Raw genomic sequence first — 26,704 nt, 5'->3', positions numbered from 1 at the left:
AGTGGACAGGAATGCCAATGCCCACCACTGGAATGCCTGCATGTACACACAATAGCTTGGTTGGAGCCTCTGAAAAATCCTTGCTGTCTATGAGGGTCGTTTGTTGAGCTTTAGGTCTTTTAAATTCTGTTAAAATTCTTACTAGTATTCTCAATAGGATGTGATCTTCATGGTAGAGTGCAAAAAATGCTAGTGTTTACACGTGTTGGGCATGCAAGCCTGATGTTATCTTGCATTAATGTTACCTTATCAGTGTAGACTGAAAAGCTGACTATGGAGGGTGTGCTGTGAAAACACTATATTGCCTTGCTGAGGCCATAAACCAGAGACGGGTGCCCATAAACATTAATCCATGTGTGCACAGGAGGTATCAATTTTCTTCTAACAGGCTCTGGTGTGGATGATCCTGTGGGGGAAGTGTCTATACAGATCGACCTGTATACCCACCCCGGAACTGGTGAACACAAGGTCACAGTGAAAGGTATGGCAAGGCATGTGTTGCTGCTCAGGCTCTGTGACTGCACTGGGGAAAATCTCCAGTTGGCAGTCGTTGTATTTCTGTGTTAGCTCATTGTTTTCTCTGTTTTATATCAGGAACATGGAGAGAAACAGCAAATGAACTTGTCCAGCCAGTGACAGACCAATGTACTGTCCTGTTGTTTATTGGCAATGATATATGAAGTAAACAAAAATCAGATGATGCCTGCCACCAGGCGCCACAGTTTAGCCTGTGCTGCAGAGAACGGGGGCAGAAGGACAGGGTGATGTTGCGAAACTGCTCAGTGTAAACCAGGAGATCACAGAGCCAGTAACAGTTCAGAAGCTCCTCTTCCCCATCCTGAAGGCCATGTTGGTCCCTGAAGAGCTGCTCTGAAAATAACCCAAGCAGTGATTCATCCCAGGCTTCCTCTTCCTTCTTCATCTCCTTTGCTTGGATACAGCATATTTAACTACTTTAGTTTCCTCTAAAGATTTATATAAATAGCTCTTCAGGCCTCTATTCTGGTTAAATCTACACTGCAGTGTAAAACCTGGTTTTCAGAGCCATTTCCCATGCTTCAGTCTGTTCCCTGCAGTGACCTGAGAGAGTGAATGAGAATTAAAGAGCTAATAATTTTGGGCTCCGGGACCACTCATGGGCTTTTTCTTACCTTCAGTCACATTTTCCTTTTCAACACAGACTTTACTATCATCTGCCAAAATGCCCACCACCCTCCTTTTTATCTCATTCCATATGTAATGTAGACCCAAGCACTGAACTGGCAGGGCAGCCTGCCCAGAGCTGTGGGAATACCTGTTTTTTTGGACTAGTGTCTTGACTATGCATATGGCACAAGCTAAGTCCTGTCCCAAACATTTAATGCCCATCACAGAACTTAAATTAGAGCAAAAAAGTGTATCTTCATATTACAAAGAAGTCCTGCCCATGTGTGTCGGGGGCACCGGTGTGCCTGGAGTTGGACTTTGTCCTCTGAAACAAGAAATTAGAAGCAGACTGGAAAGGTGTCCAGAGCAATGGGGAAAAATGAGTATTTACTGTAAACCAGGTTGTGACTCTCTTTTCCAGTTGTGGCAGCCAATGACCTGAAGTGGCAGACGTCTGGCATGTTCCGTCCATTTGTGGAAATCACCATGATTGGGCCCCAACAGAGTGATAAGAAGAGGAAGTTCACGACCAAGTCAAAGAGCAACAACTGGGCTCCCAAATACAATGAAACCTTTCACTTGTAAGTGTGAAAAATAGCTTGGGGATCTGACACAGCAAGCCCAGGTGCAGAGGGCAGAGAAGGTTTTCCAGAGTCTACAGACAGCCTGCTTGGGACTCAGAAGAGTACATGAACCAGTAGCTTGGCCAGTCTTCAATGTCTTGGCAGGAAATGTGGGTAGGATGCTGAGGTCTGTTTTGTATCAGCAGCATCCTCTGCCTGCCTTCTGAAGCGCACTGCATGATCTATGAACCTACTTTACTGTGCTCCATCATTTTAATGAACTTTTATTGGTAAGAGTTGAGGCTAAAAGTTCATTATATATTTTTAGTTCTTTTATTATTAATGTGTGTTTTTATCCCAACTTGACCTGTGGGATGTGCTTTCTGAACTTGTTTCCAGGGAACAAGTGCTTCAGCCCTTGGAACTGGTAGTAAGTTGCACTGCTAAAATTGAAGTACCTCTTAACGCGGAGTATTGAACTCTGCTTATTTGACTTTCATTATTACAAAGGCATCTTCATTCTTGGAAGGCTCTACAAAGGGAGCTACAGAGTAATGCTCACCCAGCTGTACATTAAGAATGAGAGGAAAAGAGATGAACAGCAAAAGACTGTAAACATCTCGGGGGAGAGGGACCATACATATAATTTTTCTTTGACAGGCTTCCTCTAAGAGAAGGGATTTTTGTTGCCCTTTTAAAATTATTCTTTTAATTTTAGAAATTAAAGCCCTCAGAGGGGCTTGGGGATGTATTTTTATTAGCTTTTGCTTTAATGGAAGGTTCTGAATCTTTAACAAAGACTTCATCTAATTAAAATATTAATTATTGAAATGAAGCAACCCTTAACAGAAGCAAAAATGTTTAAAGTCATCTGAGTTGAAGATCTGTTAGCATGGCTTTAATGTTCTCTGCTCCTCTTATTTCACAGTTTAACACACGCACATGAAAAGGCAACTTGATAGGGGTTGTTCATTTCTTGTTTTTAACTAGACAGGTTGTCTATATCGGCTGTAAACCAACAGAAATGCCCATATGCGTTCTTTTTTTTACTTCTCTGTCTCTGACCAGGGTTTTCTGTAGAAAGGAGTTTTCTGTGGCTCATCAAAGCACTCTAGCCAGCTGCTGACACCTTTATTTTGCAGAGTAATTTATACATTATGAGAAACTGTAAGTAAACTTGTGTGTGTTTTTCAGCATATTGGGAAATGAAGATGGTCCTGATGCTTATGAGCTCCAAGTCTGTGTGAAAGACTACTGCTTTGCTCGGGAGGACCGGGTACTGGGGATAGCAGTGATGCAGCTGAGAGACATAGCGGACAAAGGAAGCTGTGCTTGCTGGTGCCCCCTGGGGCGCAGGATTCACATGGATGATACTGGACTTACGATCCTGAGAATTCTCTCTCAAAGAACCAATGATGAAGTTGCCAGAGAATTTGTAAAGTTGAAATCTGAGTCCCGCTCCACAGAGGAAGGCACCTGAGCTGAGCTGTGTAGTACCCCCTTTTCTCTTCTGCCTTGTGCCAATATGTGCAAGTGTTCAACAATTCTCTTTTATTAATCACAAAAGTTTCTTTCTTGTTGTCTTTGTCAGCTCTGATAGCGCACGTGTGCTGTACAGGAAACAAACCCATCAGTCTGATGTGAGTTATTTATTTTTTAGTAGCTGGGTTAAGACACCATAGAGAATGAGACAGTCTCTTGTTATTTAAGATGCGAATTCTGCTTTGCATATATAAATTATTTTATATTGGAGGCTGGGTATGCTGGGTTTTGTTGATATGCAGCACTGTGATTTTATCCTCTGAAGTTGGCAGATGTTGAAAAGGTTCTACATAATCGCACTATGATACAAACACACAACTGTGTGGAAATTGGGAGAAGAAGAATGATTTGGGGCTTTAGCAAATCACAGTTATCTCTCACTGAATTTCTGTACTGTGCAGCTGCCAGTGGATGTTCTGGCACAGATTATACCAATGTCCCAATATGATATGCAGACACCTCAACGTCTGCTTACAAAATAAGTTGTAAATTGCTCTGAAGATGCACACCAGATGAAAATGACCATGGATGTGCTGCTGTGAGCATGGGTGAGATCAGTTGGACAAGTGCAGAGGGCCCTAAGATCTCATACCCAAAAGCTGCAAAGACAAAACAGCAGGAGCAGACTGCAGCTGCCCTGCTATTGTAATTAGATTGTGTGTCTCGAAGAATATAAATCCCCATGTGCTGCTGGGAAATCTGCATCACCACGGGGTTGCTGTAAGCTGCTGAACTCTGCAGGTCACACTTTGGCTACCGTGACCGACACGGTAAGGAAGGGAACAACATTAGAGCCATGACAAATAGCATGGCTGCTATACACTTTTTCCGCTTAGATACTCTTTCATTAGTTATTTGACATAGGGTTGGATAATTTAATACTTGCAGGCTTTCTGTAGCATTTTGTTATCCTGTAGTAGCTGAGACCATTCCTCACTATGAACCCAGAAATGATGGCTTGCTTGGGAGAGATCAGCACGTCTCCCCTCTGCAAGCACTCAGTCTGGAGTGCTGGTCAAAGAGCAGCAGGTCCATTTGGTTTATCTTGAAGTCTCTGTTGACCGTGCTGCAGTTGATCTGTGCTGTTTGTCATTAATCTGTGTTTTAACTATACCATTGAAAATATTTTTGCACTGTCTTAAAGAAGCATCCTTGTTTTGTTTTCTTGCAAAACAAAACACTGTCCTCAGCAAAGTGATAGCAGGGAGGTCAGAACTTTTGACTGAAAATTCAGAAGCAGGAAGGTCTGGAGAAGTGATTACACCTGAGGTATGTTTGTTAGAGGGTTCCTATCGTTTTGGGGATACTTTGGGGATATACTTTTGCTATTTCCAGCTGCCCTTGTGCTCTGGAAAGGGCAGCTGGAACAAGCCAGTCCTTGCCCATGAAGTACTGTAATACTGTCAATAAATATAAGGACTGTGTATTGAATGACCTTTTTTCTTTTTTTTCTATTTTCTCTGACACTTGTACAGCTGTGTAACTCCTATTTCATGGGCCTGCTCATAGAGCTCTGAGATGGCACATCTGCTTTGTTGTTGTCCATGGTGCGTTATAATAGTGCTCTTCAAAACTCCATGCTCTTTGTCATGATTTTGAATCATTGTACGTGCCATTGTTACAAGAACTGTTGGTAGTCTTTAATAAAGTCTTTTAGCAGCATTTGGAGTCATCTGTTGAAGTGTAACTGTAACTGAGTTTGCTAAATCACATAGGGTGGTATTGCTACTACATCTTTGCAAATTACTCTTGTTTAGTACATAGGTATTTCTGTGGTGCTGTAGATGCCCAGCAAAGGGTCTGAGTCAGAAAATTCCTTCTCCTCCATGGTCACTCCATCTTTGACAGCTTTCCCTGAAGTTCTTGGCTTTTGATAACATGCTGCAACATTGCAGAAAAGCATAAAGAATAACTTACTTCCTTTTCTTCTCCTGTCTGGCCTTTAAGTCAAGTTCCCTCTGCACTCCAGTAGCCTCTTGAAGGTGTTGAGTGGGAAGACTCAAGCAGGCAGTAGGATACTGTAAAGTATTCTACTTTACAGATAGCATGTGAAGAAAAATAATTATGTGTCAAACTTGATTTGTGGCTTTCCATCTGATACGAGCATTAATACTCTGTAAATGGTATTGAGAAGAGATGAGAGAATAAACCTTCTTGTTGTCAAGTAAACTACTCCCCCTCATTTTTTGGGGCTGCTGCCAATTTCCAGCAGTCTCAAATAGCTCAGAGACTCGTATTCCATGATAGTGCAGGTCTCTGAACTTCTGTGATCTGAGACAGCTTTTTTTCCTTAGGTAACATGGTTAGCAACACAGTCCCTCGGGAGGCTGTCCTGATGGGCAAAGGAGTCCAGGCAGGCTGAACACTCTTCAAGAAGGAAATCTCCATCCTTATCGGATGTGGGGGTAAACCGTGACAAAGGATGAGGAAAAGCCTGAGGTACCTGATGCCTTCTTTGCCTCTAACAATAAGACCAGGGTACCCAGCCCCGTGAGCTGAAAGACAGCGATGGGGAGCAGAATGAAGCCCCCCAACTCCAAGGGGAAATATTCAGTGACCTGCTACACCCCATAGATACATACAAGCTATGGGGCTGGATGGGATCCACCGCAGGGTATTGAGGGAGCTGGTGGAAGTGTTCCATCATGTACCAGCAGCCCTGGCTAACTGGGGAGGTCCCAGTTGGGTGGAGGTTAGCAGATGACGCCAAGCTGGGTGGGAGCGTTGATCTGCTGAAGGATAGGAAGGCTCTGCAGAGGGGTCTGGACAGGCTGGATCCCTGGGCTGGGGCCAATGGGATGAGGTTCAACAAGGCAAAGGGCCAGGTCCTGCACTTGGGCCACAACAACCCCATGCAATGATCCAGGCTTGCGGAGGAGTGGCTGGAAACTGCTCATGGGAAAGGTCCTGGGGGTGCTGGTTGATGGAGCTGAACATGAGCAGCTTGTGCCCAGGCAGCCAAGAAGCCAACGGCACCCTGGCCTGTACCAGCAATGGTGTGGCAGCAGGGCCAGGGCAGTGATCATCCCCCTGCACTGGGCACTGCTGAGGCTGCACCTCGAATCCTGTGTTCAGCTCTGGGCCCCTCACCGTAAGAGGGACATTGAGGGGCTGGAGTGGGCCCAGAGAGGGGCAACAGAGCTGGTGAAGGGCCTGGAGCACAAGTGTGATGGGGAATGGCTGAGGGACCTGGAGGGGTTCAGTCTGGAGAAGAGAAGGCTCAGGGGGACCTTATCTCTCTCTACAACTGCCTGAAAGGAGGTTGTAGCGAGGTGGGGTTGGTCTCTTCTCCCAGGTAACAAGTGATGGGATGAGAGGAACCAGCCTCAATCTGTGCTGGAGGGTGGTTAGTTTGTATATTAGGAACAATTTCTTCACCAAGAGGGTGCTCAGGCACTGGAACAGGATTCCCAGGGCAGTGGTGGAATCACTGTCCCTGAAAGTATTTCAAGACATGTAGATGTGGCACTTAGGGACATGGTTTAGTGGTGGCTTTGGCAGTGGTTGGACTCCATGATCCTAAGACCTTTCCAACCTAAATTATTCTAATGCAAGTAACTCAGCTAACTCCCAGTCTAGCTCATAGCTGCATTTCTGTTTCTGGGCTCCTCACAGGGAAGTTACTGAGTTTGGTTGCATATCCCATGTGATGTGTTGCTTAAAGCACAGCTCTAAAGCCCCACTTCGCTACCAAGCTAGATGATACACAGGTTTCTAATTCATCGGTATGCGTGCTTGTCGTCACTTCAGTGAGCACTGGAGTGGAGAGAAACCAGTGAAAAGCTGTTCACAGCGCAAGCACCATCTTTAACCATAGGGAAGAGGCCTGGGCAGGGTAGGAGGTCTGGCTGTTATTAGCAGAGCCAGGAGCCCAAGGCTCCTGAGTATGCTGCTTATCCCCCAGTCTAGTGCTTCTCCTGCAAATGGGGTTTGTGAACTTCTTAATCATGGGATCGATTTCCGTAAGCGTTGCTTAGTAACGTTTGTCTATCAGCCTCTGCCCATCTCGCCTCATTTTTGGGTTTTACACTCATTGTAATGCTTTCAAGACTTTGTTTTCTGCCTGAAAAATCTTTCCGTCTCAAGCTACAAATGCTCAGCCTGTTTCTTGTACCTGTAACAACACTGTGTTGTGAATATGACTATCTTCACTCTATCTGAACACTCCTCAAAAGGACAGCCGGATATAGGATGTACACTGGGTGTATCAAATGTACATATACATATATAACAATAAATATATTAAGTGAAAAATAGAATACTCAGTTTATAAATACATACATATGTTGATGTATCTTGGGTGGGAATGGCTATCCTGAATTGGAAAAGGTCGTTCTAAGAACATGATGTTAAAGATGGCAAGCAAGGAATGGTGTAAGTGGCCTGCTGTGCCATCCAGGAGTCATCTGCATAGAGGAGGGAGGTGAGAGATGAGCTGGATGCTGGAGGCAGATGGGTGAATTCTGCTGATGGTCTGTCCTTGCCTGGGGCTTTCTGCAGGGTTGGTGGAAACAGCAAAGCAGTTTCAGACCATCTTGTGCAAATCTTGCCTCCAAGAGTCATTACACGAAGCTGTCCAGAGAAGAGTAAGAACAAGGTAAACTAAGGATGCTTCCTGCTGATGCACTTTGGGGTGCTGGTAATTTTTAACTTGGGGAATGTTCCTGACTCCATGGTTTCTCTTTAGTAAGTCTAAAGTTATCCTTCTCCTATCCCACCTTGAGTGCCTTTTCAGGGTGGATTCATAAGATTTTGCTTGAAGACCTGTCTTCTTTTGTTCTGAACCCGGTTTCAACTAATTTAACTTGTTGCCCTCCATTCTTCTTTTCTTTCTTGGGCAACAGAGATACTGTAGAACTCTATCATATTCCACCTTAGTCATTGCTCTTTGAGGTTGCGGTGTCCACGTTTATTCAGTTATCCCAGACCTATGATAATCTTTGCCCTCCTTTGAGCCTTTTCCATTTATATGGATGAGTTCTGAGCTCTGAGGACCAGAACAGCATCCAGCATGCAAAATGAGGACCAGCTTCGAGGAGGAAGCCTTTTGCTCCTAATCTTAAGAGTAATACTCAGCAGTTCAGTAGAAGCTTCCAGGCTGCTAGTGGAAGACACTGGGAGGATGCTGGAGGAGCAGCTGTAATGCCAGACCTCCCAGCTGACAGACCTTTTGTAGGAACCCAAAAAGGGAAGTTCAAGAGGTTACTGCAACTTGGAAAGTTGGGGTTCTCAGAGAAAACCCAAGAAAGAACGAAAAGCCACCTGCTGAGATTGGATGGATGGTAGAAAGCTGCTAACAAGTCTTTTATTTCTGGCCTTTATTTGAAAACATGAGGTAATTTTCTAAGAATAGAAAGCAAGCAAGCCTGGCTTTGAACTGAACAGACGTTTTGATCTTTGGGGAATCCCCTTCTAAAGCTGTGACCAACTCAAGGATGTGACACCATCAGAAAAATGCATTGGAGAAGTGAGATAGCAGGACTCAAAAGGGTTGACGTGCTTGTGAGCATATGTTGAGATATGAAGGGCTTTATGGTAAAGGATGGGTGTGTGATGGGAGAGCGCAGAGACCCAAGGGCAGAGGTGGGGAGGGTGGTTTATCGATCTTCCTGGAAGAGATTAGCACGTTGATGGATGGAGACAATAAGGCGGGGAGAACGGGAGGGTTTGGGGAGTGACCAGGACAGGCTGAGAAGGCAGCTGGGCCCTTCAGGCATAGGATTCAGTTTCCCTGCTTCGGGGCAGCAGCAGGGAGGGAGGAGGCAGTGGAGAAAGACAGGCTCCTTATGTCATTTCCTCCAGACACGTCATCTTCCTCCTTTTCTGCTCTTATGCTCCCGCTTCCTCTAGGGAAAATGCTGGACACAGGTCTGTGAATGTGTGCAATAAGCCTAAGGAGGCTGGTAGTATTCTCTAGTGGCTGGTGGAATATACACTATGGGGTTTAGCCCTCCATAGGGGCTGTGCTATGGGCCCCCAAATTCCTCTTTTATACCAGGAGTGTGGACACTGGAGGATTTTTTTCAGGACCTCAGTTGTTAGACACTTAAAACTTCTCTTCTCAGTTACTGCCTGTGATTTATGGTCAATATACAAATGCTTGTCCTTGCCGCACATTGTTTATCCTAATGAAGGCTCTTCAGTAGTTCCTGATGCTTGGATAACAGTCATTTCCACTAATTTTTGTTTTGCTAAACCAGACAAGAGCTAGATGTCTGCTCATAAGCAGTGCTTTCCATTTCCAGTCATATGTGCATAATTTTGTTGTTTATGCTCTAATATGCAGCCTTTCTAGCATCACTTTTCACTAGCTTTAAGAAGTCATTACCAGTCGCTGCCTTTCTGGGTGCCTCATATTTCTCAGCCCATTTCCATTATGTCACCTCATAGTCCTTTCACTAACCCCAGTCTCCTCCCGTTTCAGCAAGAGTTTCCATCTGATGTTATATGCAATGGGGTTTTTGAGTCCACCTCAGTTTGAGCTGCCAGATTTGTCTGTAGATTTAGGTATGACCAGCAGCAGCCTGTGACAAGCTTCAGCTGATTCCCAAATGAAACCGAATGCCTCTTACTTTCATGCATTTAGTCCTGCCAGCAGCCACTGCTCCCAGGTCATCTCAGAAGCAATAGAGCCAGCTTACAGAAAAGTGCACCTTTGTCAGCATAGAGCTGGGGCATCATTTATGAGCCAGGGTCAAGCTGGACCTGCACATTCTAGCTTTACCAAACCCATGGTGGCTTTTGTCTCACTTTCTATCCTTCCTTTTATTATTCTTTCCTTTGAGACTTCTCCTAAAGCCTTACCTGCCATTCACACAGCTTAACAGTTGGAAGTCACTTGGATGTGTAATGCATTTTGCACATTATCCTGCAGCCACATAACCTTCACCTCCACAGATGAATTGACCCTTGCAGCCAAGCCTTCAGTTCCACATTTTGGAGCTACCAGAAATGTAGCATGGAAGTGGTCCTTGGGATCAAAGGATTTTGAGCCCTCTGAACTTTCCGTGACCATACTGCAGTACTTTCTGTTTCCATGTTTTCTGTTTCAGGCTGCTTTTTTCTCTATGGGCAGTCCCTCTGAGGTCAAGTTCTTTTGTGGGATATTTTTTACCTGCCTGTCCTTGCCCACCTTCTTCCTGAAAAAGAACATACGACAGAAGGGGTCCTAGGGTCCCTATGAATCCTGTCCCTCAGTCACCCATGACCACAAAACAGGCTTTCAACACAGCAGAGTCCCTGGGAACACCTGCTCTGCTTCCCTCCAGGACAGAACACCAGGGGAATCCTCTAGCATCATATCCAGCACACTCAAAATCTCCAGAAACCATGAGAGAGCAAACCAGAACCACAGCACTGCAACCACCTTAGCACATTCTTCACTCCCAAATGTGTCCATCAAATACAAGCAGAAGAACAGGAGGTGGACTGTGCCTCCCTAATCCCAGACCAGGGTGACATCTGTCAGTCTGACCCTAGAGCCTCCATACCCACAATCCTGCTTAACGCTGAGCAAAAGCCAGAGCATGAGATGCTTCAGCTTCTTAGCACTTGCTGTGCATTATAAAATACACTGAAAATCAGAACAGTGATGCAATGGGAAAGAAGAGTGATAGTTTCTGGCAGCCTGCAGGTGACGTGCAGGAAGTGTGGCATTGTCTATTTCAGTAGGATAAAATACTAAGTGATAAATAATGCAAACATACTGAAAGTTCAAGGAATATCAGATAAGATTCAGAGGCTAAAGCTTTTATTTGGAGATACTCATCTCACCCTCAGGCACTCAGCGTGATGTCAGGCCTGGAGTGCTCACCACAAACTGTGTCAAAGACTTCTTCCAGCCCAATAATGTTTTCACTTTGAGACCAAAGTATTAGCCTCAAGTTCTGCCATGACAAAGTACATAGCATTCTGTGCTCTCAATCTGTGTGCCTAAAAGACCTTTTATATTTTCTCTGCTCCCTTGTCATGGTTAACTCTGATGAACTTTAACCCATTCTTATTTATTTTTTCTTGGCTTCTCATATATGTGGTTTTCTTGATGTTTCAGAAATTATTTTTGCATTTAAATTGCAAATAGCTATTCACTGGACAACAGTGTTTTTATGAGTTGCTCTTTTCAGTATTTTTTCACTTATCGGAAGCAAACCCAGAGTAACACCTGCTTTTATCATCTCTGTAACCGTGTGCTGACAAAACCTGTCAGTTGCCACATCTAGTAGTGCCTTTATCAGTGGAAGCTATTTGCCAATTGCTGAGATGCTAGATTCCTCTAATGACAACTGTCAACCAGAAACATTTCCATTTATTGGCTGCGATTCAGATAATTACCAACCCTGAGAACTGACCTGTGGGGAGGTACATTTGAGTTACGTGAAGTTTGCAAACAAAGGAGCACTCACAAGCGTATTAATCCTTCTCTCCCCTCTCCTCCCCTTCCTAGGATGCTTTTTCCCAAGAGTCCTTCATGTAACCCACTAGTGTCTGGCAAACTAAGGAACATCAGCCTTGACTGTCAGCATCTTCAGAAGCAGAAAACATAACTTACTGTGATTACCTCCTTCCTAATCTCAGCTTGACGTGCGGAGAGGTGTATCCCTTTGGCAGCTGTGGGTGGTGGTGGAGTCAAAAAGCCTCCTTTAATTCAAGTTGCCGCTAAACATGGTCAGTTTATCCTTCTCTGGAGCACAGCAGCTTGTCAGGCTGCAGAACCTTATTTGGAATTATTTTCATGCTCCTGGAGTCAAGCCTAGGTCAGGTCATCTGCTTCATTAAAGGAGGAAGTTTCTGACAATGACCATCACGGATGCAATAAACCCATACAATAGCAACCCAGGTTTTCTCTCAGAGCTTGGCAGCAGCAATAGGCTATTCCCTTGGGAGGAGGGGGGGAATTCTGAAGGCACAAATACCTCCTGTGATTCAGGGACAGTTTTGAGGCATTTTTCAACAAAACCACCCACCCTCTCACAGATACCCTCGGCCCCCACATGCTGCAGATGAGAAGTCTTTGAGGCATTTTCCTACTTGTCTCTCTTTTCCCCATTGGAAGTAGCAAAACATCGACCAGCAGAAGTTGGAGACCACATTCAGTGATGTCTGTGAAGCTGTTGTAACACAGCTGATTTCTCCAAATCACCCTTCCTTTGGTCTGATAGCACTGCATGAGCAATCCTTGCACATTTTTCTGCAGGGGGAGCCTGTATTCCAGTCTAGACACTGGCACCAGAAAAAACAGCTGGAAAACATCTGGTTCTTTCGACTGGAATCCAGATTAACTGAACTCCTGCCGTTACTCCCCAAATGAAGGAGGTTGCAAAGGCTTCAGTCACCTGGCGAGTGCTGCACACTGTCAAATCAATTCTCCAAAAGTGACAATTTATGAAGGAAACGAAAGCAAAACTTCTGCCAGAAGAAGCTCTGTTTCACAGATTTATAGGCTAGTGATGTATTTTTTCTGCGGGATCTCTCTTGCAAAAGGAGAAACAGGAGGGCGACACCCCCAGGGTGACAAGCCAAACCCCCTCCATTGGTCAACTCACGAGCCCACGCATTAAACCTGGTTCCTACATTTCTGTGCCAGCAGAACCAAGGAATTCCATGGTTGTAAGCCATGCTTCCCAGCAATTACCAGATGATTGGCATGATGGCATTTTGGTGATCTCCCCCTCAGTTTGCTTTGGGCCCTTTCACAGTAAAAGATGTCTCTCTAAGTAATAAATGGCTCTTAAGCTTCATAGATGCTGTGATGCCAGCAAATGCTTTTCAGCAAGCAATATGGAAGGTGATACCTTTTGCCTGGGAAGTCTTTTTCTTCTTTGTCCTTGTCAAGTCATTTACTGGCTTTCTCTTGTATTTCCTCTATCATTTACTGTCCAGACAGACAAGGTGAGTTGTGCCTCTGCCTGTGTTCAACGTTTTGCTTCTTCTGTGTTCAATCCTTTGCTGTGATGTTGAGAAAATCTGTAGGATTCACCTGTGTCACACAGAGTAACTGTGGCAATCAGGCATTGTGCTGAAATCTGGGGATTTTTAGCTCATGTGCACGAGGTTTGAACCAAAGGGAAGTAGAGGAAGAGGACAAGAAGGGAACGTGGCCTGAGGGTACCCCACTGATCATTTTCTCTGCACAGTGTGGGATGATGAGACGGGAGGTAAAGAAACATGTTTTGTTCCTCAGCATTGATACTGCTCAGCCTCCAGTGTCTGTCTGGTGCCATTCTCAAACCAGTAATAGCTCAGCCTTGGTAATAACTCATGTCTGTTCTGCAGAGCACCATTCTTACAATATAATGAGCATCAGTAAAACAAGTGCTGATGCTGTAGCCAATTTTGTCCATGCTGTGGGTTTCATCTGAGTCATGCAATGTGGCTTTAAAAGATTGACAGAAAAGCGTGACTTGGCAGAAAGCGTGGCTGGCATGAGTTTTAGAAGCAGTCCTCTCAAGCATTTAAAAGCCATCAACCGCGACAGAAGAGCCCACAAGTTCTCTCATAGTTTACCACCCCACCATCTGCCCAATTCACTACAAACTGTTACGGCCTTTTCCTATATGCCACCAAAGCAGTTATGACTGCAGTGAATGTTAAATCCATAGGATTAGAGCCAAGGAAAGACCACTAGATCATTTTACCTAATCCACTTCATTACCCACACCACAGTGTGTCACCCAGTTCACTCTGCATTGAGCTCAGTGGCTTTGGATGCGTCTGTTACCTTCCCCAGAAAGATACTCGTCATCTTTCTGCTAAACCACTCAGAAGTGGAGATCAGATCTCACTCTGTTGGTTACTGCATTTGAAGTGTTTATATCCCTAATGCTCACTGGTTTGAGGTTTCCAGGCACTCATTCTTACTTTATTACACACTTGTGATAGGAGGTCAGGCGTTCAGAGCAAGAGAAGAAAAGAGGTTTGACTGATGCTGTCTAACTGCAGGTTTACCAGAAAAGCATTAGTTGAAATGAACCCACATGGACCAAATCAGCTCAGAGTTAGGTCCAGAACAAAGAAGGAAGACATGTCACATAACAAACCACTGGTAGATCATACACTTCAGTACTTCAGAAGTGCCCTGGAAGGATCAGGCAGTAACCCCCATCTCCATCCCGCTGAACAGCTGGTTAGTAATAAGCTGAAACGAAAGATATGTTTCCTATTTCCACCTTTCCTGTGAAGCACCAGAGGTTGAACTTGTCCCTCCTCCAGGTTATGGGTGGCACAAAGCTTCCTTTTTCCTAAATGTCTGGTTGGTTCATCTTGCTCTGATGCCCGAGGTCATACTGGTTATTGGATTTGGGATCAAGCAGAAGTATTCTTTCAGGTCATGTTGACTTGTGCTGCAGAGGGCCTCCAGCAAGCTCTTCTTCACAGCTTCAAATAACTTCCATAGAATCATAGAATGGTTTGGGTTTGAAGGGACCTTGAAGATCATCCATTTCCAACACCCCTGCCACAGGACCAGGTTGCTCAAAGAAACTTTCCAAGCTCCTTCAGCATCTTTGTCCCAAGGAAAAGTTTCTCAATCAATGCAAGGACCTTTCCAACTGGATGCCTTTCAGTTAATCCTGTTACCTGCTTGTGGTAAATAGCAGTTCAGCCATCTGAGGGCTGAGGTATTTTTGCAAGTCAGTGCTCTGGCTCTTATCACTTTCTCTTCTGTACATAGCCAGTTCCTTAGAGCATCTAATCTGACTACATAGTTCTATAGAATAGAAATTATCAGTGGAAATAAGTTTTTTTTCCCCTATTAAAAAGAAAAAAAAAAAAACCCCTCTGAATCTTCAGGGATTTCTTTCTATGTGACTAATATTGCAAATAATGAAGAAAATACAATATGCAATTCTAGCACAATCAAGAAAAGAACATGATTAATTTGTCTTTGTAACAGGAACAATGCTGAAGGACTTGAGTTGCTTTTGGTTAGATTTCTTAGCCAGTCTACAGAGGTCTCTGGAGGCCCTTATGGCTCTGTAGCTCCTCATGTTTGTCATTTGCATGGAGCGGGTGTTTTGCAACTGCATAATGGACCGTTCTTCAGAGCTATAAACAGTGCAGAACACTGATGCAGGGTATTTGGTATGAGGATAAAATTATTTTCTTGTCAAATGGTGTGAAAGTGAACCTCCTTTTCTATACAGCATGGCAGCACAAGCAGATCTCCCATGTGCCCACTACATCAGCGTGCTTGAGCCCTGGTCTGCATGTTGAGCAGGACTAACATCTCCTTCACCTCTCGCTTAAGGTCCTGCTTCTGTTAGGATCTTACCTTGGATTGGGTGATACTGCACAATGCAGTGCTGGGCAGAAACAGAGGGATGAGATCCTATTAAGTGTTGTGGTATTGCTGACCTGGTGCCACTCCAGCCAACCACAGCGTTCTCCCTGCCAGGTTAATCGTATTGTGGGGTTTTCGGAGCTAGGGCTAGCAGGAATACTGCTCCAGTATATTACAATGAGTCCATTAATAGAGAACTTGGAACAAAAGGTTTATGAGACTTGACAGAAATCGTAAGAAATCAGGATACTCTGGGAAAAATACTTGTAGAGCATTGCAGTATCTATAAGGTCATTATTAAAATACCATTAAGGTTAAATAATGGCTCTTTGCTTTGGTTATTTTTCATGCTGTGGGCAACCTGACTTTTCCTCTTTACGAGTGCATGCAATGGTGGTATGGGCTGTGCAATGACAGCATGTGTCCTTGTGTCGACTGCTCAACAATAAATCAATCACCTGAGCTGAAGACATACATGGAACAGCAGCTCCCTCAGCACAGTCCCAGCCGCACCCAGGGTACGCACAATGGTGTGTCTGAAAGACCCCATCTTCCTCCTGTTATCCAGATCAGTGACTTGTCCCAGGTGTGCCGTGCAACCATCTGGAGTGTCCCCAGGGAGAAACACTATTTACCCAAGTTTCCTCCCAGTGGAAAGAAGGGCATGACACTTGGTGGTGAGAGATTACGTGTAAGGACAAGGCCCAGCAGCATAGGAACTGGTGTGCAGCCACGGTTTAGGCTTGGAGCCTTGGAAAGGGTTCCAGGTCACCCATTTAGGTATCATCTTTGTGAACTGATCACTGCACTTAAATTGGGTAAGGGGAATCCAAGCCCTCAAAATACTGTCCATGTTTCACCAGAGCCTAAGCACCATGTCCATGGGGTTGCAGGAGGGCACTGACTTAGTCATGGGCTTGCCTACTGCTTCAGGTAGCTGTTTCAAAGTGAAACGTGCATACATGTGTCTATGTGTCTCAAGCAAAAGCCAATGTATCTGATGGGTTGTATTTCACACTGCAACTCCTGCAAGGAAAACCGAAGCTCTCACAAGTGTATTTCTCCTTGGATATGGTTTATAGAAGTTCACCATACAGCCTATCCTGAGAAACACCATATCTTCTAGGGCTGACACCATAGAGAAGCAGCAGAGAGGGAAGAGGAGCAGTAAATAGAAAATGGCTTTCCTCTCCCCTTTGAAGTCTCACAGATGCAGTGCTGAAGCCAGTCCTCTTGGAAAGCACAGCGGCTCGCTGGGCTGTAAATTCGCATACACTGGGGCTCCTTCAGATATCATTTCCAGCTGCTGCGAGCAGAGAGCTGTGAGAGATCAAAGCCTTAGGTAAGTAGGGCACCTATTACACTGAGCCTTCATCTTTTCTTGAGAGGAGACGGGGAGAGCAGGGAGTTTGATGATTTTGCAAAGCTAAATCAAAAGTTTATTTCAGTAGCTGGAGGATATCACAGGCGTCTTCACTGCAGTTTTGGATTGCATCTCTCAACATGTGATGTCCCCAGCATGCGAGGAGCATACTCAGGCCTTCCAAAGACGTGTAGGGAGAAAGGGAAACGATGCTAACAAGGTAACGATGCTAACAAGGTAACATCCTTGTTTAACTTATTCTCCTGTGAATTTAAACTGTACTCAGGTGCGCCATTGTTGGAATTATTTCTCTTGTTCTGATTTGTCAGATGCCTATTTTCAAAAGCCTAGATATTATTGCTGAGGAAAACATAAGGTTTTAGGTGTGTTTGTGATGTTGGCTTAACTCATACTGTCCCTGGGGCAGAGGGGAAACTGTTCATCTGCTCAGAAGAACATGGGAATGTGTGAAAAGTCCTAGAAAAACAGAATTCCTGCCAAGTTTTTCCTTTATAAACCTGTTCCAGAGTGTCGGCAGCCTCAGACACCTCTTGGGACACATCAAATAACCCAGAGCCAAGATCTGGGTAATATTTACAGTAATGCAAATCTGGGAAACATCTCACCATTCTGGGGTGAAAAGGTGGATTTCAGTGGGTAAGGAGAGCAAGGTGTGGCCTGAGTGCTTACTTAGGCTGCTGTTTCCTTGCTAAAGCACAAGACGATCAATTAATGTCTCCCTTATAAACTGTCTCTCAGTGAGAGCTGTGCTGTAAGAAGGGGATGCACCATGAGGGGTCTGTTAGGGGAGCAGCTTCTGAGGATGGAAACCGAATCATCCGAAGCTGCTGAGGTGAACCCCAGATGGGAATTTGAATAGTGGGATGTATTCTGCAGATGAGTTTTGCTAATGGTCCTTGGCAATTACTACCTAATGCTGCAGGTTGGAGACATCCACCTGGCCTGGAAAATTACAAAACTCAGGCCAGTCCTTGGCCAGCACGTGGTATTTTAGCTTCATTTCTGACATGCTGGGCCAGAAAATGGCCCTTAATATCTTGTTCCACAGGGGTAAATGAGGTCTCATGTACTCTGCTTTGCAGGCTGTGCTCTGGGTTTCACCTGCTAGTATGGGTATTGGTGTGTGCGAGTCTCCTTTTGTGGGGGATTTGAAGTCCTATATGGCTATATTGTTCTTAAACAACCCTATTGCAATTGTATACGTAATATATGTAATATATTCAAGAAAAGCATTTTGTATTGTTCTAGAGCTGGCTGACTAATTCAGGTATGTCCATGATCACTTACAATAATGTTTTAAGTATCTTCAGTTGTAGGAGCTTGCGTGTGTTAAACAGCTACAAGTTTAATGCATGTTCTGTGACCTCTTCCTTGTTTATACAGCTAGGTGCATGGGGTCACATTCTGGTTTATGATACTTTTGTAAGCTCAAAGTCCTGTAACGTTAACGATGTTAACTATGGATCACATTAATAATGCCAGCTTTAGTCATAGAAAAAGTGAGCTGAACCTAAGCAGAAGCCTTGTACAAGCTTTGACAAGCCTCTAACAAAATGAGCTCTGAACACGCTGTTCACCTCTCTGAGGATGACTTTCACCTTATTAGAGACCAGATTTTATGCTGTTACCGTTTCTATAAAGGCATCTCTCCTGCCTTTTAAAGTTTTCTAATGTTTTCCACATTTAAGTGCTAATAAGATAGTTCGGAGAGCTGAAAGGTTTCTCTTCGAGTATTCAGCCATGGCTGAAACTTCTCCCTTTCTCCAGAAGCCTCAGAAATTGTCACTTTGAAGGTTATGTCACTGGTATTCTAGCAGGCTGCTGGGAAACTGAGAGTTTTCACAGCAGCCGAAGGGAAGTAGGCGCATCAATCTTCCTGAAATTCACTGGAAGGTGACAACTGCACTGCTGCAGAAGTTAGAATGGAAACTTCGGGCAGGAGTTCTTGTGATGGCAGTGGGCTGTAGTTGATTACATGACCATGTGCTGCTTTTAGACTAGGGCTGTGACACCCTTTCTATCTCCTTGACACACTTCCTATTTCCTTGTTTTTCATCATGGTGGAAGCATCAGGGAGTCTGTGTGACAAACATCTGACATGTCTTAGAACAAATCAAACCAGGACTAGCAACACCAGGGCGGGCTGTCTGAATCCTAATCAGGAACAGCAACCCCATTTCTACAGAGCTGTCCCTCCCTGGGGTCTTATGCTATTCCTTCATATGTTTTCGAGTGAAATGCTGTTTATAGCCTCATTATAGTGTGTTTAGCATTAAATGTCAGGAAGCATCTGCTGGCACATTTCTCAGTAGGAGACTTCTAAATTCTGCAAGTGGGTCTGGGTAGCTGTCGTGAATATACATGGGAGTTCCCTCCAGAGATTTTAATCATGTCTTTGAAGACAAGTTAATGCTGGCTTGTTGCAAATACACTTCCTAGAAAAGGGTTCTCAGTAGATGGTCAAGCTGAATGTTCAACGGTAGGCATTCTCATCTTCCCTCATTTCAGTAACAGCCACTCCTTGGCCCATATTGTAGGCCCCACAGGGAGACTTCTTTTGCTGCTGTTATTGCCATGCTTCTATGAGACACTGGTTTCAGCCGTAACACTGGCTTAAGAAGTTGACCTCTGCCAGACCTTAGCATCACGGTTCATTGTTGTGACAACGTAAGTTCTTTGTGAGGCCCTGTTTTGAACTCAGTTGCTGGAAAGAGGTATAAAAACAAAACCAAGAAGAATACAAAATCTCCTGTGATTTTGGTTTGTGTAGCAATGACTTCGAGTGGACAGAACCAGACCCCAAGCAGCTTGTTGTCACTGGATTGTGCAGACATTGCTTTTATACCAGTGAGTCAGGTAAGGGAACCAATCCAATAAAAATGCAAACAAACGCATGTATTTATGCCAAATCAGCTCCCAGTCTGCGATGGGGGCAAATCCGAGCTTCTGGGGGTCATTTTTGTGCTGAAGTCAATGTCCCATGAAAATGCACTGATGGTTTGTGGCTTAATCACTCCGTTTGCAGGAAGATTTGTACCAAACCAATCTGAGCTGCTGTGTCCTTAAAGTGCTCATTTCTCTTCACACTCAAGCAGTACAGCTCTTAGACATTGTATTATATACGGTTCATAACCTGTATGGTCTTTGTGGCCTGCACGGTGGGTCCTAGAGAATGAAGGACTGTGGAGTGAAATCATGTGGCTGAGGGATGCATATGTGGTTTAGGGTCTGTCTTCAGTTTAACTGGTTTTGTCCTTTTGTTTGGATATGCAGGAGGGCCAAACCTCAATATCTTACACTTCATCCATCAGTGTCATGCAGAACTTTCTTATTCCAGGGTGGTTGGTGTACTTACTGCTGGTGGGATGAGTGTCCTCAGGAAATCATGCGAGATCCATTCATTACCATGCCTCTTTCCTAGCACATTACAGCTATAGGAGGAAGCCACAACATATCAGGATATTTCTAAAGGAGAAACTGAGGATGAAGAAACACAATTGCTCTGTACAAACAGAATTCACAGAGGCAAGAAAAATAAGTTATTGGTCCTCCTCATAGTCTAGAAGGTGGGAGAGAAAGGAAACAGCCTACAATATGTTGCCTTTTGTAAGGAGGACAACAAATTTTGAAGGAGCTGAGGGTCCTTAAGGGAAGCGCAGATCATGTAAGCAGTTATTGGAAAATGACTTTCCATTAGGCAGGAGCATGTCTTTCTTTTCCCCTTAAAAACTGTGTCATTCTTAAGCAGTAGCTTTTTAACTCTAAGCAAAGAGAGTTCTCATGCTATGAAAGCTTTAATCTCGAGCTGTACTCTTAGTTCCATATTGTTAACCACTGTTAATTTGAAGTTATTTTTACTTTAGTCACCAACACAGCAAAGGCAGGAAAGAACTGGAATTTTGTGTATCCTCTGAGACCAGTTCTAAATGCTGTGTAAATGTCTTCCTACCAGCCCACTGACCAGTAGCTCTACTGCTTGAAGGCAACATGCTAGCAGGACAGGCTGTCATATTACTTTTTGATATTACACCTTTAATCTGCGCTGTGTTGCACTTTTTTTTTTTTAAGAAGACATTCTTCTGTTTCAATTATAATATCATGAACTAATAAAAGAACTGGAAGGTGAGCAGAAAAAGGCTTATTCATTTGTACCCCAGAAAGGTGAGCATTACCTTTTAAAAAACCCCTGGTTTTACCAGAACTTTGGGTTAGCCTGTGTCTTTGTTACATGAGAAAGACTTAGCAATGCTCACATATCAAGATGTCAGTGGTGTTTCTGAGCACCATGTAGTCACTGATGCCTCCTACTTGGTCTCTTGAGGAACTGATGAATTATTGTTCCCTTTTATGAATAAGAAAATGGAAGCGCAGCAGCATTAACTGACTCGCCTGGAACCTGTCACAGATGTGAGAAGGGATCTGAGTCTCATTTCAGTGTTGCTCAGTCTGTTATCCTTCCTTCTATAGGTGTCTGCATGACCGTGTTAGTCATAACCATGGCCCATTGTCTAATGGGAGAACTTTGAATAAAATGGTAAGGTTTCGTTGCCATGTCTGCAATCCTATCTGCTGCGCCAAAACCCAAAAAACCCAGATCTTATTTGAAAAAGGCTGCAGAGAACAGTAGCACTGGCAAATCTCTTTTCATCAGCTGAGAGCAAACAGGACAAAATAACCCAGACAGGATGGTTACGGAGATGTGAATTACCTTTTAAAAAGCCATTCAATTCAATAATTCAGCATGTTGTAAGGAATTAAAAAAAAAATACATTTCTTTTTAAAAAGAAACCTTTATTTATTTAAACCTGACAACAATTCTGAATTTTTCAGGCAAAAGATGTCACCAAACCTAAAAGTAGGTGTCAAAAAGGCCTACAGGGGTAAATCAAAGCTTGTGAATTAGCACTGGAAGTTTGCATTATCACATTGTAGGAAAATCTGCAGTGCTGATGTCATTGATAAATGACATTATTTAGATTATTTTATTTACCTTAAGTTTTCATATTACACCCTATCAATCACCATTGTATTTAGATTTTTTTTTTTTTTAGACTACCTCTGTCTCATCTGTCTCAGAATTATCTTTGTAAACTTTTTTTAGGCTAAAGAGAGCATTGAAACAAATCACTTTGCCCCACAAGCTTGTGAAACTTGTGTCACGAGCTGAACCTACATGTCTTTTGTTTCTTCAAATAACTATGGCATGTAGACACCTCAATCAGGATCCTATTGTATTCGGTGCTATAAACTGCCAAAATAATCGAGCACAGTGTCTCATTTGCAACCCTTGCTGCTGCTGCTTTAGCTGCAGCAGCATACACCAGCAGGTTTTAAGGGTGAAATAGGTGAAATACAGAGTCCTGCCTATCGTAAGGTATACACACCTTTGTATAAAGGCATATAAACCTTTGTAATATCTGATGTCATACCCGAGTCCAATGATCAATTACTCTTTATTTACTCAGTGCTACCGGGTGCCATGTTCCACCCACAGCTTCAGGAACTTTGCCTTTTCTCTTACAGTTCTTACGGAGTACACGAAGCACACCAAGACATGCTGTAACTTCGGGACTGCATTCTGTGTACCTCTGCACAGGTTTACCTCCAGATCCTGGAAAGCGTGGTGTTCCCTAGTGAGACTGTGGCCGAGCTAGGGAGAAGCCTGGCGTGCTCTGCAGAGAAACCATCTAGGGATTTGAAAAGAAGCTGCAGCTTTCTGTATGGTGCTGAAAACAATCCCTTCTGCTGGTCGTGACAAACAGCTTCAGGTACAAAAGAAGGCACAGAACAGCCAGGTAGGACAATTTCTTCATTTCTTCTTTTGGAAGAAAAGTGTAAAAACTTGCATAGGAGCCCAGACTTAATCTTCTTTTTTTTTTTTTCTGTTTATTTTTTCCCTTTTGCATGATGGATTATTCTGCACCTGTAAATACTGGTTCTTAATAATGGATCTACGTATTCTTTATAGTGCCAGCTTTAGTGAGACAGTCACACTCCAAGGTAGAGTGAGTTGGGACCACTGCCACCAAAAGGAGGTAGACTTTGGAGGCTTAGCAAAGCTCTCCAAGGTCAGTGGGAAAGCACATCTCCATTTTGCTGGCTTTGGATCTAGACACCTCTTTTTGCCCTGCTTAAAATTTCTGATGTGAGAGCCAGGCTTCTCCTTCTCTGTGGAGGAACATTTTGCCCTCATCATAATGGGTTTTGCATCATAACTGACTGTCTCTGGAGGAGATGTGTTCTAGCTCAGACTGGTAGGTGGACCAGTTAATGAGTGTGGGTTTCTGGCCTGTTGAAGTGATACTGGGCTCTCTGTCAACTTGAGGGTGTGAGACTGGGATGGAGCACTTGCACCGCTTCTTTAAGATCCTTATATAGAAATTACAACATTAGGTTATTTTTGTTTCATTAAACTAGTATGTGACACAACACAAAAAGACAATGCCAAATCATGGATGCCCAAAGACTTCATGAAGGTGGGAAACGGAGTAGACAAAACACATCCAATCTACCTTCTTAACTACAGATAAAAATAGCCCTTTCCACCCAAAATCCTTGCTTAGCTGACATATGAAATCTTCCAGTGTTCCCCCATATCTGACACTGGTTTGACTCTCAGCGGAGGAGTAAGACACTCTAGCATGTACTGAAGGAGGATTTTCACAACAAAGCATTGCTCTTCTCTCTCTGCCCATGAAAACATGATTATTCAGGTGTCCCAACATAGGCAAAAGTCCCACAGAAGCCAGCAGGAGGTTTCCTAAGTGTGGCCATGTGTGGAGGAAACCTTCTTGTTTTAGCGAAGGTGACCTTGCTGCACTAACCTATACCTCTGCAAATGATAAATTTGTTCAAAAACAGTATTGAAAGGAAAAGTTAACGCCATTCTATTGGCAATAAAAGCACTTTCTCTTTGCTGACTTGGTTGCAAACCATCAGGGGAAACTAACACCACAATTCACATTACAGAAGTAACTGTTTACTTCCTTTGAAGCGAACGGCTTATTTTTCTTAGCAATAAAACCCCTCTGTGGATCTCTGTTTAGTCAAATGTCTGACTTTCTGCTCTTTAGCTTTGGTTCTAGGTGTTAGCTTATTCATGACCTACATATAGTTCAGCGTTACCAAAAAGTTTAGCATTACTGAAAGTAATCCTATTCCATGTTTAAGGAAAAAAAATAAATAGCTGGAAGGAAGGGAACAGTGAAGTAAGCTTCTCTGCTGATATCAAGTAAATCGTGCTGTTTGCTGGAAGTATGACTCTTTTCAAGTCAACCTGGAAAACTGCTTTCACTTCGAATGGGATTAGTAAATCATCATGGAACAGGACAGATCCACAGGGTAAGACTGGGTGGTTTTCCGCATTAGAGGGACTACTCTGTGCTTGCTTCATGCATTTGGCATGGTAATGTTTAGTCTGTATTGCCCTCCAGTTCCTTACAGTCATGGGTCCACTGTAGGACCCACCAAATGATTCCATGTGGTCAGCATTGCCTCCAGGAGGAGCAGAATTAGGTTCTTACACACATGTAAGAGGTGCCATCACCTCACGCATACAGAGGTGATGAAGAAAAGCACCTGAGTCCCTGAAACCTGAGACTGATGCAACAGGAAGGCTGGAAGAGTTGAGTTCTGCTGTACTACCTGTAGCTACGTATATCTTTAAATATGTTTATTTATTTAAAACCGAGTTTCACATCTCAAAGGTTCAGTTATGCAGTTTTAACAAGCAGGAGCACTGGAAAGAGGAATGCAGGTAGATAACAGTCTGCTCAAGACTTCGCTTTTCCCCATATGCTCCAGTGACAGCAGCAGTTGAGGGCTGGGCAACACTATGGTGGATCCAAGGTCAAAGGTGGGTGCATGCCCTATAGACAGGACTGATAACTGATCTGTAGATAAACAAGACTCATTTTTCCTTTCCAGGGGCCCTGTACAGCTCCCTGCCTGCCCCCATGGGTTATTCAGTTATTCATTGCTTCCTTCCTACTGCATTGTTCATGTGATCCTGAGTTTACTGGGACTTGCAGCTACTGTGGGTTGCAATTTCAGTGGCAATCTGGATTGTCTACTAGTTTAACCTTAAGACCTCCGCTTTCTTTCCTCTGCCCTTCAATAAGAGCTGTTGTGTGCAGTTTATACTCTTGCTTTCGTCGGGAATGTTGCCAATGTTTTCCCCACCTGCCATTTCACTTCATGGACAAACAAGATTTGGTTTACTTTTCCATCTTAAATGTACAGCTTTGGCTTTACAACAGTACAAAAGATATTGATACAGGTGTGAGGGGAGTGAGAAAAATGGTTTTGCTTAATTTATACTTGCCTGCAATGGAGTGCTGTCTTGGGTTAGGATTGCTCTCCTGGCTATTCTCTTCTAGAACCCTTCACCCTGTGTGTGGTGTTCTTAGGTAGTCCCAGGGCAAATGGTCTCTGTCTCAGCCTGTTTCTCCCCAGAGGCTCTGTCTCTGCATTCAGGTGGCATGGCTGGAGTGGCAACAACCTCACTGAAGGCTGTTCACCCACATCAAATCCGTCCAGACTGGCGTGTATCTCCTCCTGAGTTGCTGTAGTTTGTAGGAACCGACATGAGAGCACAAACTGAAATTGATGGTGATTTATACTTGTGGGGCTGTAAACCATGACTACTCTGATAACCATCCTCTTCAGCTGCTTCTGCAGCAGATCAACCAAGGCCTCAGCTGCTTGTGTTAGACTTCCAAGGTACCCTTGGAACCTCCAAGCATTACTCATAGTAACATAGGCATCTACCTGAAAACACATTAAACTCACTGTTTTTCAATGCTTTTCTTTACCATTTTATCTATCAAGCAATGAGTTTGTGTTTCAGTTGAGGTCTGACTCTAGAGCTGTTTTACTTCCTCCTAGTACGTCCCTAAAGTTTCTTTTTCTCACTTGTGAACCCTGTTTCTTCTGCTGCCTGGCCTTTGCAGCTCCATATAAGTGCCTTCCTTCTTCCTTTGAGTCTTCTCCTTCAAGTGCTGTAAGAGCCTCCACAGAGGCCCCTTCTTGTTTTGTTAACTAGAAATGCGAGCCAGTAAGCTGAACAAAATTGTAGGGCACTTGGAGATGAGCTGCAGACTGAAACCAGCTCCCGAGAAATCAAAAACTTTCCTCCACAAAAGATAATGATTAAAGTAATACATACTTTGGTCTACTTAAATTTCATGCCTCACTGGCATGGCTGCCTCATGGCACGAACAGTTCTGGGAGTCTCAAGGTATAGATGTGCAAGCCAGGTTTCCCAGTACAGCTGGTCACCGGACACTACTTCTCACTCTGCTTGCCAGAGATGATGATTCTCTGGTTTGCCTCTAGTTTCCCTCCCAGTAAACCCTTGCTGCAAAGATGTGCTGCAGGTGGGCTGGCCAGGTTATGTGCTTTCTTTATTTGGTTTACAAACAAAATTTCTTCTCAGCAGTTTTTCCTGGAGTAGTGTAAATATGTTCTTCCCAAATGTGCTCTGCAAGCTCACTTGGGACACATCTTTTGCCTAACTCCTTTGTGCTTTATGCTGCTTTTTCTCCTATGACCAAAGAAAGCAAACAGACTGTAGGAAAAAATTCATGCCCATGCCTTTCTGGGCAGACAGAACCTGTTCAGCAGATGGTATCCAAAGAAACATTCAGACCTCTGTCTGAGCTGTTTATCTCTCCGTACCACACTCACCTCCAAAGCTAATCCAGTCTTTCTTTTCCTAAGAGAAATTATGACTTTCATTTACTGACACAAGGCATTTATTCTGTTCTGATTATGCCATCTTTGCAAAGGTCT

The 26,704-nt window shown here is 43.9% G+C and overlaps 2 protein-coding genes and 1 long non-coding RNA gene across 5 annotated transcripts in view; 2 read left to right on the top strand and 1 right to left on the bottom strand.

Moving 5' to 3' along the window:
• Positions 1–5,420, top strand: part of LOC136004685 (protein unc-13 homolog B) — a 218,252-nt gene extending 212,832 nt beyond the window's left edge. For all 3 annotated transcript variants that reach the window (XM_065661417.1, XM_065661416.1, XM_065661414.1), the window contains 3 exons: positions 389–481; positions 1,568–1,727; positions 2,904–5,420. In XM_065661417.1, the coding sequence (XP_065517489.1) occupies positions 389–481; positions 1,568–1,727; positions 2,904–3,189 (539 nt within the window). In that variant the 3' untranslated portion in view covers positions 3,190–5,420. The remainder of the gene's footprint in view (positions 1–388; positions 482–1,567; positions 1,728–2,903) is intronic.
• Positions 1–11,919, bottom strand: part of LOC136004686 (uncharacterized) — a 31,774-nt gene extending 19,855 nt beyond the window's left edge. Inside the window, exon 1 of the long non-coding RNA XR_010608572.1 lies at positions 11,800–11,919. This is a non-coding gene — a long non-coding RNA (uncharacterized LOC136004686). The remainder of the gene's footprint in view (positions 1–11,799) is intronic.
• Positions 11,920–22,437: 10,518 nt separating this feature from the next.
• LOC136004688 (phospholipid-transporting ATPase ID-like) overlaps positions 22,438–26,704 on the top strand; it is an 87,650-nt gene continuing 83,383 nt past the window's right edge. Inside the window, exon 1 of the mRNA XM_065661422.1 lies at positions 22,438–22,707. The gene's annotated coding sequence lies outside the window, so the exon portion shown is untranslated. The remainder of the gene's footprint in view (positions 22,708–26,704) is intronic.

Source organism: Lathamus discolor, chromosome Z, assembly GCF_037157495.1.
Source record: "Lathamus discolor isolate bLatDis1 chromosome Z, bLatDis1.hap1, whole genome shotgun sequence".
Taxonomy (NCBI): domain Eukaryota; kingdom Metazoa; phylum Chordata; class Aves; order Psittaciformes; family Psittacidae; genus Lathamus; species Lathamus discolor.
Note: the sequence above shows the minus strand (reverse complement) of the source record. Positions and strands in the feature narration are given on the sequence as shown.